Source organism: Convolutriloba macropyga, chromosome 15 (assembly GCF_964194025.1).
Source record: "Convolutriloba macropyga chromosome 15, txConMacr16.3, whole genome shotgun sequence".
In the NCBI taxonomy this organism is placed as follows: domain Eukaryota; kingdom Metazoa; phylum Xenacoelomorpha; order Acoela; family Convolutidae; genus Convolutriloba; species Convolutriloba macropyga.
The window spans coordinates 23,405,784-23,423,944 of record NC_134482.1 but is presented as its reverse complement, the minus strand read 5'-3'; the positions used below and the strand labels follow the sequence as shown (position 1 = coordinate 23,423,944).

Here is an 18,161-nt window from a genome sequence, read left to right as displayed (position 1 = left end):
TCACTAATAGAGTTTCTTAGCTGAGCCAGTCTCAGTTCTTACTCAACGGCAAAATTTTCTAAAATGAGCAAAAGCTTTGCTGATATCTGGCATTTTGAGCGAGCCCAATTTGAATAATAAGCAGAATATGGAATCGATCGAGTCCGAAATTCGTCTCTGTTTAAACCAATTGATTTCAGACTGAAACACAGTCTGACTGGACTACCAATTGAACAACGTAATAAACAAATTTAGCTCCCTGTCCCATAAAAATTTGGTGCAAATTTTGAAGGCCGTGGTATATCTGACCGTTTTTCAATTCTGACCTGAAGAAACTACTGCTGCCCAATTTTTAATTTTTAACTGGCTCGTGATGAACATTCTTAGTAAGATGCACAGAACATATATGGTTCCAAATAAGCCTTAAAATATTTGTCAGCTTGATCTTGCAATGGTTAATAAGAATCAGATATGACCTTTTTATGGTTAATATCATCCAAATGTGGTCTTTGTATGAGTTTTAAGAACCATATATGATCATTTTATGGTTGTAATAACTCATAAAAATTAAACTTCCCTCTATAAAGAGTATTTGCCTATTAGATGGCGCTGTTTTAAAGTGAGAAAATTCGACTTTAAATTCAGTTTTGGGCTATGATGGGGATGCTGGTACACCGCTATCTTTCTAATGAAGTAGAAAAACAAAACAACGCAGACTTATGGGAATGATATAAGATAGAACAAACACAATAAATTGTTCCAGGTTTATTTTTTCCTCAAGAACTATCTCGCTTGTCAGAGACTACAAGATTTTTATGAACTACTTGACTACGTTATGCATAATCTAGTACATTTTGAGCACGTAAATTTTCTTTTTCCTGATATCACTACTAATAAATGAAGATTTGATTTTTTGATTTTTTTTGATCAGGACAATTTTTTTTGACTATTTTCATTTTCCAGCTAAACTTTATTTGATCTTTTCTTGTTTACTAAACAAACAGTTATAATCTTAGTATGTTTGCAAGGATTTCATGAAACGATAACTGAATTAGTTTGATTACTTATAATCATATATGATGAGGACGGATACTATGATTCATCACATCCCATTCCATTCAAACATCCCATGTATATGAATTAAGCAATTCAACCCCTCACTCTTACATCATTTTACCCCTCTAAAATTAGCCCTTAATCTTACATCTATTTGGTGGTATTTTTTTTTTGGGGGGGGGGGTAAAATCTAAAAATTCCCCCTTACCCCCCATTACCCTCATCCCCCTAATCTCACATCGTTTTACCCGCAAGACAATTACCCCCTACTCTTACGTCAGTCTGGGGGTAATCAGGGGGTTAATTTCGGCACGGGTTGGACTATCAATAGGCTGTGGCCTATGGTTAATCCAGTTTCATTGAAGTAACTTTCAAAGTGAGAAATCGTTAGTTGAGGAATAGTTTGGAATAGTTTTGGTTAAAAACCTGTCCATTTTAATTTGGTTCGTTTTTTGAACCATTAAAAGGGCATTCGTTGTTTGAATAAACGGGACCAAATATTTGATTCAGTCTAAAATCAAAATAAAATAGTCGGCTCCTGAAAAATGAAAATTTTCTGTCGCCGACTTAACTTCCCCGTGCACCGAATCCGGAATTCTTTCCAGGAAACCCGGGAATCTTAGCGAATCTTATCTTTTCCCAGTAATCTTAGCGGGAAACCCGGGAGTCTTAACTTTTCCCATTAATTTTGATGGGAAAGCCGGGAGTCTTAACGTTTCCCGGTAATCTTGGCAGGATCCCGGGAGTCCTAACTTTTCTCGGCAATCTTTGCAGGAAATCTATATATATTTATTTGTACTGTGAAATTTAATGAGAAACCCGAGATGTTTTATCTTTTTTGGTATAAGTAGAGGGAACGTCGGGAATCTCAAAATTTATACTTTGGGGGTCGATTTTATGCTCCAACATACAGAAAAATTGATTTAAAATTAAAAACTTTCGATTTTCGTTCTACTTTTGTCTCCTTTCAACAATTTCCCTTGCAACCAACTGTTTTTTTTTCGAAGAATCGCAAATATTTTTTGAAGTAGGTAGGAGCAGGAGCTCAAAACAACTAGTTTTTTTTTTTGGGGGGGGGTTGATTTTTTCTCCATTATATAGAAATTGTACAATTGTAACATTTTAAAAATTAGATAAACCCGCTCTAGACTTTCGATAAAGACGTCTCTGTCCTAACGATGCAAGAGTTGCTTGAGGCATAAAAATCTGTATTTGTCTATTCAAGGAGTGTTAACTAATTAGATATTGTATTTTCAGTTTCAGTATCTTGTTAAAAATAAATGTTTTGAAAATTAAATACTCTTCATTGAATGACTGGAATTCTAAAAGAGACGAATTGACAAAAACCAGACAAAAGATCAAAAATTATTTTAGGTGCAGTGAGGGTAGCAAATGACTAGAAAACACTTGATTCCTTGGTCTAGGATTTGCTAATGGGCAACACACAGACATCAAAAAATCCTCTTATGAAATATTTACCTCATACGAAAATAAACTCAAAAATATTAATCAGAGATAAAGCAAAACGGTTTAGTCGGAACTAAACTAAAACATCAATCATAGATAAGTTTTGAAATGAACCGATACAAAATTTTTAAAACCATAGTTATTTTATCTTGTTGTGATAACAATTCTGCTCAAAGGAATACAGCCTAAGTTTTCTTCGGCTACACCAATTACTTAAAAAAAACAAGAACAGGTAAAACGAAATAAAACAAGCTCAGACAAGGCTTAACTGAAAAAAATGAATGTCAGTACTATCAACACTATGATCACCTGGGTTACTAAAGGCTTAAAACAAACCATTAACAACCTCTAGCATCTGCTATAGTACATAAAAATTTTAAACAGCCCCTTCAAAGTTTCTAATATCTTTTAATATGTGCCGTGATAGCCGAGAGGTAAGGTGTGCAATTGACGCATCAATGTTCGATAGTTAGATCCCCTACCTCAATGAGGCTGTCTGTATGAGGATAAGCTCCTACTTAACCAAAGCTTCAGGTTGACCGTAGTCTGACCAATGTTGGCTGCATTAACGCTACCTAATGAAAATCTCGGACGCAATAACGTGGCAATAGTCACCAAAAAACGAGCATTCGTGCTCACAAATTGAACAATCTGAAGAATAATGGACGAGAAAGGACAGCTGACAAAATGATACCCTGAATGCACTGCATACTAAAAGCCTGATGCTGCGCCGCTGTGATTTCGCTGAAAAAAATATTTTATTTATTTATATTAATAAAACATGAACATGTAAGCGAAATTTAATAAGCTTTAGCAATTCTTGACTAAGAAATGAGGGTGCGAAATATAAATCATATGATCGAACAGCTATCCAGATACTGGTGCGCGACCAGAGTTTTTCATCGGATCAACTTGGATCGGGTTACTCATCCGGGTTACAAAAGGCTTACAAACAAAAAACCATTGACAATATCTGGTATTTACTGTACTATATCAATAGTTCAATCACAGTCCTTTCTACGTTTCTGATGTCTGATATCAGTCGCATGCATTTTCTGAAAATCGGTCTTTTGAGAGATCATACTATCTGATAACAGCCCCTACCAGGCACTCCCTGATCTTAATCAAAAGATCCAATTTCGGAGTCTTTGAAAAATTATTACTAATGAAGAGCTGTAGAGAATCTACTAAATTGCTTTGAAATCTTGAGAAATATCGTACGAATTTGTCTGATAGTGAGAGACTAAATTTGGATCAGATCGACATTCTGGTGCAAGATTGGTTCGAAACTCAGGCTTAGTTTCAGAAAAGCCTGGAATATTTGGTATCGCATATCTCATGGCAATGACAACGCAAAATTTCCTGCTATAGTTATTTCTCATCGGTAACTATCCGGCCTGCCTGGAGATAATTATGAGCGACGAATTTTCGATCGGTAACTTCAGTTTTTTTTAGTTTAATTATTTTATCAGTTTAATTATTTCGTTCCATGATGAAGTTGAATGAAAAGTGTGGGAAAACGAACAACTTTGTTCTCCTTTGATGTTGACGACACCGCAAACAGTTAAAATTTTAATGAAAACCTGATCTAAACCTATTTATTATAGAACCGGAGCCAATAAATATCTAATTTGGGTAGCGAAAGATAAAATTAACTCTTTCGTTTTATCTTTATAGCCAAATATCGTAATGACCGCCTATATTTTCATGGTTACAAAGCGTTCCATAGTTACGATATCGTATATTTGACATGACACCGACCTATTCATAAATCGGCTGAAAGCGGAGAGGGTTCAGCTGTGAAATGAAGGGACAGCTAAACTTTTGCGCAATATTCGTGTTTATCTCAAAATACCGTAAGTAAAGTTTTCTACTACGTTGAAAAAGTTCCATTCCTAGTAGTTTTTGTCTAAGTGGTAATGTCTTAGTAAGAAAAAACAACAGAACTGAACAGCTAATTCTCTTAAGGTCGAGCATTCGATCAGTACAAAAAAGAAGCATCCAAAAGTGGAATAAACTTCCGGGTGATGTCCGGAATATCAGATCAAAATCAAAGTTTAAACGCATGTTAAAACAGCATCTGCTCCAACAATTCAAACTTGTACCGTTGGAAAGGAACGTTGGTGGCTTCAAAAGTTATTTTTACCTTTAGAAAAGGGAACCACTAATTTTGATTTTTAACATCGTACTGATTTTGTTTATATAATTTTTAACTTGTAATATTTAACCCCTGGGTTATATTTTCAATTTACTTGTTTAAAAAAAAGATAAAATCTCACAATAGACTTGCAAGAAATCTGTCGAGATAACGCATAGCTCTTCCATTTTCCATGCAAGGTTTTTGCAAGAATTCAAATCTTCTTGCAAGAATTTTGCAAGATTTCGCCTTCTCATTACAAGAATCTTGCAAGAGATTGAATCAATTTATTTACCTACAGAATTGAGGGTTTTTTTCGAACTAAAAAAGATGAATATTGAACAAGAATTATCTAACATAGTTTCGGAAAACTGTCAAAGAGCATGATAGATACCAACTTTTTGAGATAATTCCAGAATGATTTGTTTTTTTACCCTCCTCATCTTTATACGAATTTGGAATTGGTAGTGGCGGAGTTACATAAAAGAGCAATAAGAGAACTTATTAGCATAGCACTAGGTAAGAAATCTAGGCTACAAATTCTCTACAAAACAAAACAAAAAAACAGCATTAGTTCAAAACATATAAAATGTTGTGGGAAAAATTTGTCATTTTTTTTTATTTTTATTTGTTTCAAAAAAATTCTAAAAAATTAAGATTTTTTTTAAAAATTGTCATATAAAGTAGAAAAAATAAAAAAGAAATTTGATTTTTTTGAGCATGTTCTTTTTGATTAGTTAACTTGTTGATAGAGCTTTGAAAAAATTAAAATCTTGAAAGATTCTTGCGAGATACTTGAAGACCTGACTTTCAAATTCGTCAACGTTTTGAAAGTGATCGGAAGTTTCTCTGCTTTGGCTGAGGTTTTATAATACTTTTTCAGTAAATTTCAAGCTGAAAAACCTTGCAAGTTTTGCATTATACTGCAAGATTCTTGAAAGATTTGAATCAACTTATCTGAGAGATTTGTTGATTCACGATAAAAAATTGTTATGTTAATTGTCAAAATAGGCGAAGAAAAGAATAATCCACGATTGTGTGCAATCACTAAGCCTAAAACATTAGTACTCAATTTTAAGTAGTAATTACTTGAGATTCAATTCAGAGGCCTGAATGTTCTTGTGATCCGTGCTATGTATAGTTGCAAAACTGCCAATTGTCTTCCTGATCCACGATTAGTTCGAGAGGGCCTTTTGTGACATAAATCACCAGTTAGGATCTCTTTCATTGCGGTGTTATTGACAAATTGTTAACTATCGCGGTAAAGAACATTGATATTAGGACGCGGTTGTGGAAAACAGGGACAAACTGGAGAAAAATACACAAAAAAATTGGATTTTTGCCATTTATCGTCTTCTGCAGTACGAATTATTTTTTCAGTCATGGTTTCCAGTTTATCGAAAGTTCTTATGGGTAGTTTTGGTTGTACCAAATAAGCTTTTTTTTCCTAAAGAAGATCCATAACAAAAAATTAATCTAATCATCAAGTAACAAGGGACTCTGAAAAAACTCGACAAAGATATTTCTATTTGTTTGTTAGTAGCTGTTGACAAACATCTTTTTATTGTTCAAACTTCAAATTGAAATTCAAATTCCAAGACTATTTGTGCGGGTTTGAATGTGGTCAAAATGACAACCCGTTTGCGTGAAATAAAGCTGAAAAAAACACAAAAATTAATATTTTTCGGATGAGCTGAATTTGAGATAACTCTTCTGATCTGCGTTAAATAAGGTGAGTTAAACTCAATCTTTGCTTTGAAAAATGAACATTTACTTTTCAGGTATCATTAGCTCACAGAACTGCTTGGCCCCTTCGATCAGCATGCAAAATTGTGGACCTAGTTGGGAGTTTCCGGCCGAGCGCTCAATTGCCGAGAAGTCCAAGTTCCAAGCATCTGTCAGCTTGCAATGCCGAAGTACTCAAAACGTCACGTACTCATGGTCTGGTAGAGCCCAGAGCCATACCAATATTAAGTCATGGGTATCGAGAAACTGGCCCAGATTGTACAGAGACACGTTTGTGTTCCCTAATGAGAAATACATGATGTGTTTGAATGTAACCTTTGTTCTTTATCCAGAACTAACCAGCGAAGCCTGTGGTTACTACAATTACATAATTCCGGACCCAGTTTGTGAAATCAGCGGGGAAGTCACTGAATCCCACGATGTTACGGAGATGCTGGTTTTGGACGCTTCGGCGAGCTATGATCCGATGGATTCATCGCGAACACCTTCCAGTATGGTGCCAGATCCTTTAACGTATGAGTGGTTCTGCTCAGTTGACATTGAGAGACCTTCTGTTTCTGGATTCAAATGAACACACAATCATATACAGATGTTTTCCATTGAAGTGATTAAATTAATAGCAAGTTTAGATAATTGGGTGTTTCGTGGATAGATAGAAACTGTTATGGAATCAATTGGCATGATTGTGCTAAAACTGATAACAGAACTCTTGATTTGTAATCTATTTTTTGAGAAGCGTTTGCACCTTTAGCTCAATTTAACAACTGTAGAAAATCCAGCTAGACTATCTGTATATGTTTGGTGCAGTACCTATTAGATCATTTTGAATTGAAACGTGGATGAACTGTTGTCAAAGCTACCAATCTGACAACAGTCTAGGGTTTGAATAGGTTCGGTCATAACTAATGTACAACAAAAATCAACATGCTTTCTAGTGTGGCAAGACAAAAAATTTCAGGGTGGAAGTTTATATAACCATGGATTTAGAAAAGTTTTGTGACCTGTTACCCTCAACATCAATAACATTGACAAAATTAGAAGCGTCCATTGCCACCAACTTTTTTTAGCAATAGTACTAAGTTTTGCAGCTGGCTTGCGGAAGTGGTATCCGGATGAGGGCAATTCGTCGTCGGTTCTCCCGAGGGCCTGAAGAAGTTTTTGAGTCACTGAAAGAACATGGCCCTGTCTTTGCTTATCATCCAACCAAATGACATAAAGTAGCAAAAAAACATCTTATTGAAAAAAACAAAAGCAATTTGCTTTTTATTATGCATTGGAAATAACAAAATGAATTACGGTTTTCATACTAGTTTCCTACACAAGTCATTGAATGAACACAAATCTTTGTTAAAGAAATCTTGCACTCACGTGATAAAATCTACAACGAACGTATAGAAGTACTTCAATTAATCACTTTAGCTAAAGTTAAGTTTTTTGACCCATGGAACCCAGACTTTTGACAGTTGTCTGATAGACTGCGACAAACTAATCAAAGATGAGCTAAAATCCCGCAAGAAATTCAAAATACTAGGAAAATGATTCGCTACCAGTAAGTGAGTGTGGTCTCAACATTTTCAGACCTGATGATCATTCTGATGAGTAAAAAACTTTCAAATTTTTTCAACTTTCAAATCCCCGATATGTATTATCGCCAGAGAAAAAGATAAATCAGTTTTTATTTAAATCTGATACTAAAAACACAAAAAAACTGATCTTAAATCAAAAAAGACAAGTTTTAAGGCCGTTTTGATCAATAGTGAAAATCAGTCACTGGAACTTGCTATTGAAAAAATTAAATCAGTTGGCTGAGCACTATGCCATTTAAGCACTACTTTTGCAATTTAACTTATAATGAGTTTTCTGAATGTGTTGATCTACTTCATTGCCGGGATCGGGAAAAAATTGCAATTGTTGTGAAACAATCAAGTCAAGCGCATGAAAACTTGACTCAAGTCCTTGAACAAGTTGAAAACGGTTACCCGCAAATATGTAATCATCAAAAAACTGTAACAAAAACCTTTACTCAATAAAATCTTTTGACTAGAGAACTTGTTCCCATATATGTATATATATATATATATATATATATATATATATATATATATATATATATATATATATATATATATATACATATATATATATATATATATATATAGAACAAGTAATTGGTGAACCTCTCCGGACAGAAGCTTCCTTTACGGCCCTAAACGTCGGACTTGAGTCTCCCCACAGTTCTACATTCTGTGCTGGACACAACACAAAAGCATCAAGTAACAACTGTCACAGCAAGGACGTGAGGCCCCGAGACTGTGCGACGCACGAAATACAGAACAGAAAAGACCAAAAGACTAAAGACAAAGGCCCTAAAGAAAAAGACACTTTTGGAGCCAAATTTTTTGGGTTACAGACGCTACCCAGAAGGACGATTTTTTTTGGGGGTGTCAGACGTTACCCCTTGAGGATTTTTTTTCTACTACGGTTTCAGACGTCACCGTCGCTGATCGCCCGAGGTTTCAGACGTCACCTCCAGAAGTCCTGTTCCCCGGTGAGATCAATCCAAAAATCAGTGTTTTTTACAGGTCAAAAAAGAGAAAAAAAGACAAAACCTGAAATTTTTCCATTTTTATCAAAATTTCACTGCTTTTTTAGGCAAATTTCTTTGATGCATACTTGCCGAAATTGATTTTAACCCAATGACAACTTCTTAGTGCAAAAAATTGTTCCTAAAAACGAAAATTGTCGAGAAAAACCTTTTTGAAAACAGAAATTCAAAAAACGTTCATTAAGTTCTTAGCCTGATATTCTTATAGAATCGTCTTTTAATAGTTCAACCTCACTTTTGAACTTATTGTTAATGAACCAGAAAAGTCATTAATTGTAAAAAATTCAATTAGCTATTCAGAAACGAAAATTGTCGAGAAAAACGTTTTTGAAAACAGAAATTCAAAAAACTTTCATCAAATTTTTAGCCTGATATTGTCATATAGTCTACTTTTAATAGTTCAACCTCACTTTTGAACTTGTTGTTAATGAGCCAGAAAGGTCATTAATTGTAAAAATGCAATTAGCTATTCAGAAACGAAAGTTGACGAAAAATTCGTTTGTGACATTAGAAATCCAAAAAACTTTCTTTAATTTCTTGGCCTGATATTCTTATATAATCTTTATTCCATAGTTCAAAGTCACTTTTGAGCTAATTGTGACAGAACCAAGAAGGTCATTACTTGGATAACATCCTTCAGTTTTTACAAAAAACGAAAATTGACGAAAAAAAAACGTTTTTGGCCAGATAAAATCAAAAAGCGTTCTTTTTAAACTGCCTGCTTCATTCTATTATGGAAAATTATCAAAATCCAAAAAACGTCCCTTAAACTCTCCTGTGAGTTTTGTTCTCAACAGAAATTAGCGAAAAAAACTTCATTTGTCAAAAATAACTGAAAAAATCTTGCCATACCCAGCAAAAAACAAAAAAGAGCAAAAATTGTTTTTTGAAAGAAACCTATTTTTTGCAGAAGTCCACGGTCTCAGACGTTGCCGTCTGCGAAGTCCCTTAGCCCTTTGGTTTCAGACGTTACCATACTGAGAAGAAGAAAATAACGGTTTCAGAAGTTACCAATCTTTGATTTTTTTTTCAACATCAAAACGGATTCCTTTTCACTAAGAGATCTCAGACGTCATCTCAATCAATTCTTTGAAAATCTAGCCATTTGCGAAAACTTGGTCTAGTGTCATGGTTTTGGAGGGCACTAAAAGCACTACGAGATCACTCAAATTAACACAGAGTTGGAGAAAAGAAAAGTTTTCAGAAAAGAAGAAAGTTACAATTTCTACAAAGTTTTCAAGCTTCTTGTGGTTTATTACAGTTCTGCAACCTTTTGTGTTCTTCTCGTAGCCCTTTTTGCCTACAAGCATCGCATTTAAAACAAGTTCTCAGGTTTTAGCCCTCAAAAAAAGAACTCCTTGAAAAGAAACAAAAAGAAATTTGCTTCCTATAAATTTCAAGAAAGGTCTGTCAGATTTTAATCGCTAAGGTTTTACGGTTAGGGTTAGGGAAATAAGTGAACTTTTCCGATAGTTCTCAGGTCTGGTGGTGGATCATTAGCCATTTGTTGAGAACTTTTATCAGGTTTAAAATTTTACGAGAAAAAATTAATTTAATGTAACAATTATACGGGTTCTGGTCTAATATCGTTTCAACTGCATAATTGTAGCAAAGCACAAGTTTCCTGTCAATCAGAGTAGCCAAACACATTAGTTGAAACAGTCAAAGCCAGCTATTTAAGCAAAACTTGTGTTTTTTTAATAAAAAACAAGCAATTATTTGGGTCTGTTGAACAAAAGTCGACTAAAGAGCGCAAACGTTCGGAAAAAATTTCAAATTTGTTTTTAGTGCTAAAAAGCTAGATTTAGCAAGCAAAACACACACCCTACGACATCTGTTGTTGAGAAAAGTTGCGTCGCTGAATTTTTGAACAAGAAAAAACTAGGATCATTAGCATTCAAACCTTAGACAACTTTTACATCAAAATTTGCGTCGCTCCGGTTCTTTAAGCCGTTTTCTACCTTCAATAAAGAATTTCAACGTCACGTCTACAACAGCAACAAACGCGGTCAACAGAACACAACAAGCAGCAAGATGTCTAAGCAGATCACTTCTGAATGCCAATTTGCCATCAACATGTTTAAAGCGACAGAAATGGCCATGAAAAACCAGCTCGACCTTTTGGAAAAAACCATTCAGCAAAGAAAGAGTTTTCGATCCTTGTCTCTGCTGATTGAACGAACCAGAGCAAACGAAAAGGAACTCAAGGAGATGTTGCAGAACGTGATGAAGCAGCAGCCTCATCAGAATATAGCAACATCAATTCTGAGCAGACAAACCAAACTAATCCACCGTCTTAACGAACTACAGTTGCAAGTTGATCTTTTGGACGATGATGGTCAACTGAGCCAGTCCTACCAACGGATCAGAGATGATATCAGCATAATCTCAGGCAGAGAAAACCGATCTCAGCAATCTACGCCCGTCTCAATAGACATCAATGAAGACAAACAGCTCCCATGTTACCTGGAACAACAGAAAAGCAGCCCAGCCAACCCAATTCAGCCTCCCGCTTTCCCACCTCGACCAGGAAGACCAACACTTTTTCTTCAACCGTCAAGTGTTCCACAAATAAACTTCGAACTTGTTCTTGGCGCTCACCAAAGACCAACAGAAATGCAAAACTTGGAAATCAGTCAGCAAGAACATAATTTTACAGGAACTGATAACCACGTTCACAATCCTTTCACACAAGCCCATGAGACACTTGTCTTTAACAGTGCAACTGATGACATTCAATATGCCACTATCAACCCTAATAACCAAACAAGCTTGCCACCCTACACTCTCCACACAGCCCCGATCACTATCGACAACAGTGAAGCAAATGAAAACCATTTGATAAACCTTTTGCCGCCTATAACTAACCTGAGCATTTCAAGCGACAGTATTACAGCTAAATCGGAATATTGTGCGTCAAATATCCCTACGGTCAGCATTACTGAGCATTTTTTCTCAAAACCAGTGACTGAAAATAGATTCATATTTCAAACACCAAATCAAGCTTGTCATGATACCCAAAAGGAACAAATTGCTAGATATAACAAAGGCAAATCAAATCCTGTTATTCAACAGCATTCGTTGCAAGCTTTTGCTCAAGAAACTGATTGCAGCCCAAGCAAGAACTTTAACTCAGGAAGGCAGTACCCCACTCAATTTCCAACAAATGCGAATAATTGCCCGCAGCCAACAAAAAATCAATCAAGTGTTGTTGCGGGAAACATTCAATTACAAAATCCGCAGTACACATATGCCACGCATGCTGAGAAAGTAGCTCAACAAAAAAATGTTTTTCTCCCTTCTGAACAACAGAATCCTCAACTGTTTCAGCAGCTTAATAACAGTTTGTTTCCACAAAACCACAATCAGTTTCCTAATAAAACTGCTATGCAATTTTCATCACTTCCTACTCAAAGTTACACTCAGAAAAAAACGAACGAAAAACCTGTGGCTCAACTTCGCTCACAACCAACAGTTTTGCCTAACAATTTGCAAAATTATCAAAATCAAACTGCCCCTGACTTTCCAGCATCTTCAATGCCCTTTGGTGCAAATGTACCAAATTTCGTTGACTCACAGACACAGAGCAACGCAAAACAAGACCAAATTTTTCACTCAAACAAAGAGCCCAGCAATTTAGTTGTGAACAACTCACACGCCAGTGCATCAAATGCTAATTTCAACCCCGTTACACAATTGACTAATCTTGATTATAAACATTCTATTAAATTACCTCCACTAAAGTTACAAAATTTTAATGGAGATCCTCTGCACTTCCATGAATGGATTAACAATTTCTACAGTATGATCCACCATAACACATCAATCACAGATACACACCGAATAACGTATCTACAGAATTCTGTGTCAGGAAAAGCCAAAGACTTGATACACGCGTATTCTTGCGACCCGTCGTATTACCAGACAGCCTTAAACGAGCTGATAAATCACTTCGGTGACCGACCATCGTGGTTAATGCCTTTATCAACCAACTAGAAAATTGGCAAGTCAATCATCAGAACAAGCAAAGTTTTATTGCCTTTTCGTCCTTTTTGAAAAGACTTGTTCAGGCATTCCAGTACCTTGGTTTTATAGCAGACCTTCAATCAACAACGCTACTGAAAAAAGCCAAAGAAAAGGTTCCACACAACCTCATCCTCCAGTGGACCGAGCACTGTCTCACTCAGTTCCGCTCAGACCCATCACTTGCAGAATTCCAACAGTGGTTAGAGCTTCAAGCTCAAGTTTATGATAAAGTTAACCGGGAAAACCCCATAAGAAACACATTCCCCAATTCGAAAAAGTTTGGAAGCTCAAACTTCAACGCTGGTACAGCTAACAGAAACTTTACATCACAACCTTTAAACTCTCTAGTTGATAATCAGGACAGGAACCAAAAGCATCAATTGCAACAGAGTCTGCAGCCAAAGTCAACCAATTCTTCTCCGAAGAGTTTCAACGCAAACAGATCTTGCGAAAAATGAAAAAGTAATCACAGCCTTGCAGTTTGCCCTGAATGCCAGCTTTGTCCTCCTGGTGAGAGTTACAGCATTGTTAGCAAAAACAGTTTGTGTACAAATTGTCTTAGCAATAAACACCACAAACAGACATGTCCGTCAACTAAACGATGCCAAGTATGCAGTGGTTTTCATCATACAACATTGCATGACCCAGCAAAACAAATCAAACGACCAACAGCAGCTTTTTCAACAGAAAACGCACAAAAACCTCAGCCTACTGTTTCGTCAAACAACAAGACAGTGGTTGAAAATACGATCAATAATTCTCAGACAAAAGGCCTGCAGAATAAGAATTTAAACAGCCGCTACGGGCAATCCTTCAACGTTCAAAACCAAACCAACCCTCAAAGACGAAACCTAAATGGAAGCAGTATTAATCAGTCTTTTGGCATCAACCAGAGTCCCGATGCACCAAAAAACTGGTATGAGCAGCTTCAACTCATCCCCGTTTCCTTTCTGAAAGGAAATAAAGCCTTCGATACATATGCCTTAATTGATCCTGGTAGTCAATTTAGTTTTGTTCTCGATGCCATTTCAGAATATCTTGAGCTTCCTTGCGAATCTCAGCAATCAGTTCCTCTTCAGTTCCTTAACACTGAAAATAACATGACTCTCTCTAAAATAAATGAGCCAGTCACCATTACTCCTTACAAATCATCAGAAATTTCCTTTGAACTCTCTCGAGCATACAGCACACCATCTTTAAATGTCAGTGCCGCAAATGTTTTCCAATTGAATCAAATTTGCGATGCATTTAATAACCTACGCCATTTTCACTTTCCTTATATTGCCGATGGCAAAATCGGCGCCCTCCTTGGTGTTAACGCCTTTGCATTCACCTATCCCACTCATGTCATTCAAGGAAATCAACATCAACCATTTGGTGTCAAAACTAAATTAGGTTGGACACTAGCCGGTGAATACAAAAACTGTTGCACAAACAACAATCCTAAATCCTCCAATCCGCCAAACAAAGCCTTCGTCTTTCAAGTTTCAAGAAATCGAATGGACGAACCCGAGCTAGACGAACTAGTTCAACAGTTCTGGAGAATTGAATCCGAAGGAATTCAACCAGACAGCAAGCCTTCGTCTCCTCTTGATCAAAAATTTTTCCAGATAATGAAAGACTCAATTAATTTCAATGGACAAAGATTTGAAATTAAATTGCCTTGGAAAGAAAACTCAAATTTGGAAAATAATTATTTTTCCGCCCTCAGTCAAATCAAAAGCTTGAATAGGCGACTCGAGCGTAATCCTCAACTTCGTGATAATTATATGAAAACTCTGCAAACTGACTGGGAGAAAAACTACGTTAAACCAGTTGAGATGCAAGATCCACCACCGGATCGAATCTGGTATCTCCCACATCACCCAGTTGAGAATCCTAACAAGCCCGGCAAGGTTCGGCGCGTCGCAAACGCTGCCTCTAAGTTCCGCGGAAAATCACTAACAGCAACTTCTTAACAGGTCCTGACCTACTTAATAGCCTACTAGGAGTCCTTATGCGCTTTCGTGAAAATCAAATTGCAGTCCTCGCGGACATCGAAGGCATGTTCATGCAAATTGCTATCAACCAAACTGACCAGTCAGCCCTTCGTTTCCTGTGGATAAACGACGATGAAATCCAAAAGTATCAGTTTACAAGACTAATTTTTGGCGCTACCTGCTCCCCATCCTGCGCAATTTATGTTTTGAATCATTGCGTTGATAAAAACGGAGATAAATATCCCGAAGCAGTCAGAGCCGTCAAAAGTCACTTTTATATGGATGATTACATCCAGTCCCATGATACGGTAACGAATGCCACTAAAACAGTTCAGCAAACGATTCAGAGTCTCCAGGAAGGTTGCTTCCGACTCACAAAATTTGTTTCTAATGAACCCGATGTTCTGAAAAACATACCAACACATGACATTGAAGAAAAAAGTGAAATTGTCCGAGTCCTTGGGCAGAAGTGGAATCTGAAAAGTGACACCCTCATTATGAAACCGCTAACAGATTTTTCAACGGACGCGATTGAGTATACTCAGAGGAAAATCTTTAGCCTTGTATGCTCGATATTTGACCCCCTCGGCATACTGTCACCTTTGACAATCCGTTTCAAAATATTTTTCCAAGAAATTTGGAAACTTGGGAAAAAGTGGGATGAACCACTACCCATACAAAATACGCAGAAGACTTCAGAAAATACTAGATTCATACTTCGAAATGCCTGAACTACATCTTACCAGAACACTAACAAGTCTTCGTTACTCTGAGAGTAGTGCTGAATTACACATATTTGTTGATACCTCAACAGCTGCAATGGCAGCCGTAGCGTACCTGCGAATAACACACAACCATTCAGAGATAACAGAAACTTGTTTCCTGATTGGAAAATGTAAAGTTGCTCCATTAAAGCAAACAAGCGTACCCAAACTTGAACTCGAAGCTGCAGTAATTGGAGTTAGGCTACATTCTACAATCGTGAAAGAATCCTCTTTCGCAATTAACAAAACTCAATTCTGGACTGATAGTCAGGTAGTCCTTGATTGAATTGCATCTTCCAAAAAACAACCTGTATATATTGCGAACCGACTCAGAGAAATTGCAGCATCAACCAAAATAAAACAATGGAGACATATTTCCACATTGAACAATCCAGCCGACCATGGCACTCGTGGCCTAGATCCACGTAAAATATCTCTCAAATGGTTGCAACCTCCAGAGTTTCTGTCATCATCTGAGCAAATCAGTAACCAGGCTGTACCTTCGAAACCAGTTGTCGTAGCAACCACAGCACATACAGCTTCAAATGTTCCAGAGCCAATCATAGACCCAGCACGTTTTTCGTCGTGGACGAAAATGCTACTCACCTTAGCCACTGTCTTTAACTTACTGTTCAGAGCAAAGAAACTTCGTGACAGCAAACAACAGTACACAACCGATGACATTGATCTATCTCGGAAGCACTTGATCAGAAATTCTCAAGAGAACTCATTTCACACGGCAGTTGCATCATTAAAAAGGGGCCTCAAGCCCCACAGTAATTGCAAACTACGGTCTTTGAACCCAATCCTCGATCAAAACTGTATACTCCGTTCATTTGGAAGACTTCAATTTGCTCTTGATTCACTTGAAATAGAAAAGTGGTCCATTTATTCTGCATGCGAAAGACACAATCACACGTTTGTACCTAGAACACGCTCATCGCATATGCATTCATCAGGGAACAGAACCCGTCAAAGCGTTTGTTCAGCAACGATACCACCTATTTGGCTTGCGAAAGTGTCTACTTAGCATAAAGTTTCGCTGTTTTTTTATGCGGAAGATTTAATGCAGAGAACGTACAACCGATCATGGCTCCTCTTCCCGCTTTCCGCTTCCCATCAGCCGCAACACAATTCCCGTTTTCCAATAGTGGTGTCGACTTCTTTGGACTATTTTATATAGAGGACACAAAAGGAAATGTTGAAAAACATTATGGTTTGATTTTCACGTGCTATCACGAGAGCAGTCCACCTTGAAAGCTGCCCAGATCTCAACACCGGTACTTTCCTAAATGCATTTCGACGTTTCACCAGTAGACGATGTCAACCAGAACTGCTGTACAGTGATAATGGAAAGACATTCATCGGAGCGTCAGAAGAGCTGAAGAAAAGTGTAAAGAGCCTCGACAACGACAAAATTTACAAGGCTCTTGCTGCTACAAACACGACTTGGAAATTCAACCCGCCCGGCGGTGTTTGGGAGCGCTTGATATAGACAGCGAAAAAAACGCTGCTGATCATTCTAGGCTCAAAACGACTCTCACTTGACGTATTCCAAACAATACTGGCAGAGAGCGAAGCCATCTTGAATTCAAGACCTCTCACAAATGTCGCTGATCTTCCCGATAACGAGATGCCTCTCACACCTAACCACTTCTTGATTAGTCGTCCATTCAACTCTCTGCCACCAGGAAAATTTGACATCCAGACTCCAGCCAGCTTCAGGACATGGCGAAATCTGCAACAGATGATGAACCACTTCTGGAAGCGACTTGTCAAAGAATACCTACCGACACTACTCAAGAGATCAAAATGGAATGAGAACAACCAGTCGCCACTTAAAGTTAATGATGTTGTCTGGATCCTGAAAGACATGACTCCTCGTGGAATTTGGCCTCTTGGGCGTGTGTTGGAGGTGTACCCTGGACGAGATGGACAACACCGTGTGGTGAAGGTAAAAACGGCTTACGGTACGTTCGTTCGCCCCGTTTCTGCACTCGCACGCGTTTTGGCTGATTAGCCACGTTTTTATAGTTTTTTTTTCAGGTAACGGTTTCTAGGCAACTTGGGTTACCCGCTCTTCGACGACATCTCCAAACGTGTTGCTGGCCCCTTGTTCTGCTTGGAGCTTGTTGTGAGACAATCAAGTCAAGCGCATGAAAACTTGACTCAAGTCCTTGAACAAGTTGAAAACGGTTACCCGCAAATATGTAATCATCAAAAAAACTGTAACAAAAACCTTTACTCAATAAAATCTTTTGACTAGAGAACTTGTTCCCATATATATATATATAGAACAAGTAATTGCGCTTGATACAGACAGCGAAAAAAACGCTGCTGATCATTCTAGGCTCAAAACGACTCTCACTTGACGTATTCCAAACAATACTGCCAGAGAGCGA

The 18,161-nt window shown here is 37.3% G+C and overlaps 2 protein-coding genes across 2 annotated transcripts in view; both read left to right on the top strand.

Moving 5' to 3' along the window:
- Nucleotides 1–4,140: 4,140 nt before the first annotated feature.
- On the top strand, nucleotides 4,141–7,233 carry LOC142354353 (uncharacterized). Its single transcript, XM_075406626.1, has 2 exons — nucleotides 4,141–4,358; nucleotides 6,421–7,233. Exons 1-2 carry the CDS (start codon nucleotides 4,307–4,309, stop codon nucleotides 6,954–6,956), a joined length of 588 nt encoding a protein of 195 aa, XP_075262741.1. The 5' UTR covers nucleotides 4,141–4,306; the 3' UTR covers nucleotides 6,957–7,233.
- Nucleotides 7,234–16,354: 9,121 nt separating this feature from the next.
- LOC142354120 (uncharacterized) overlaps nucleotides 16,355–18,161 on the top strand; it is a 6,527-nt gene continuing 4,720 nt past the window's right edge. The window contains exons 1-3 of the mRNA XM_075406389.1: nucleotides 16,355–16,535; nucleotides 17,091–17,231; nucleotides 17,286–17,674. Coding sequence (XP_075262504.1) covers nucleotides 16,355–16,535; nucleotides 17,091–17,231; nucleotides 17,286–17,674 — 711 coding nt within the window. The remainder of the gene's footprint in view (nucleotides 16,536–17,090; nucleotides 17,232–17,285; nucleotides 17,675–18,161) is intronic.

Bases quoted from the DNA above. Each gene is read 5' to 3' on its own strand.
- LOC142354353 (XM_075406626.1), top strand. From the start codon at position 4,307: ATGAAGGGACAGCTAAACTTTTGCGCAATATTCGTGTTTATCTCAAAA. The intron at 4,359-6,420 runs GTAAGTAAAGTT...TTTACTTTTCAG, and splicing joins CGTGTTTATCTCAAAATACC to GTATCATTAGCTCACAGAAC.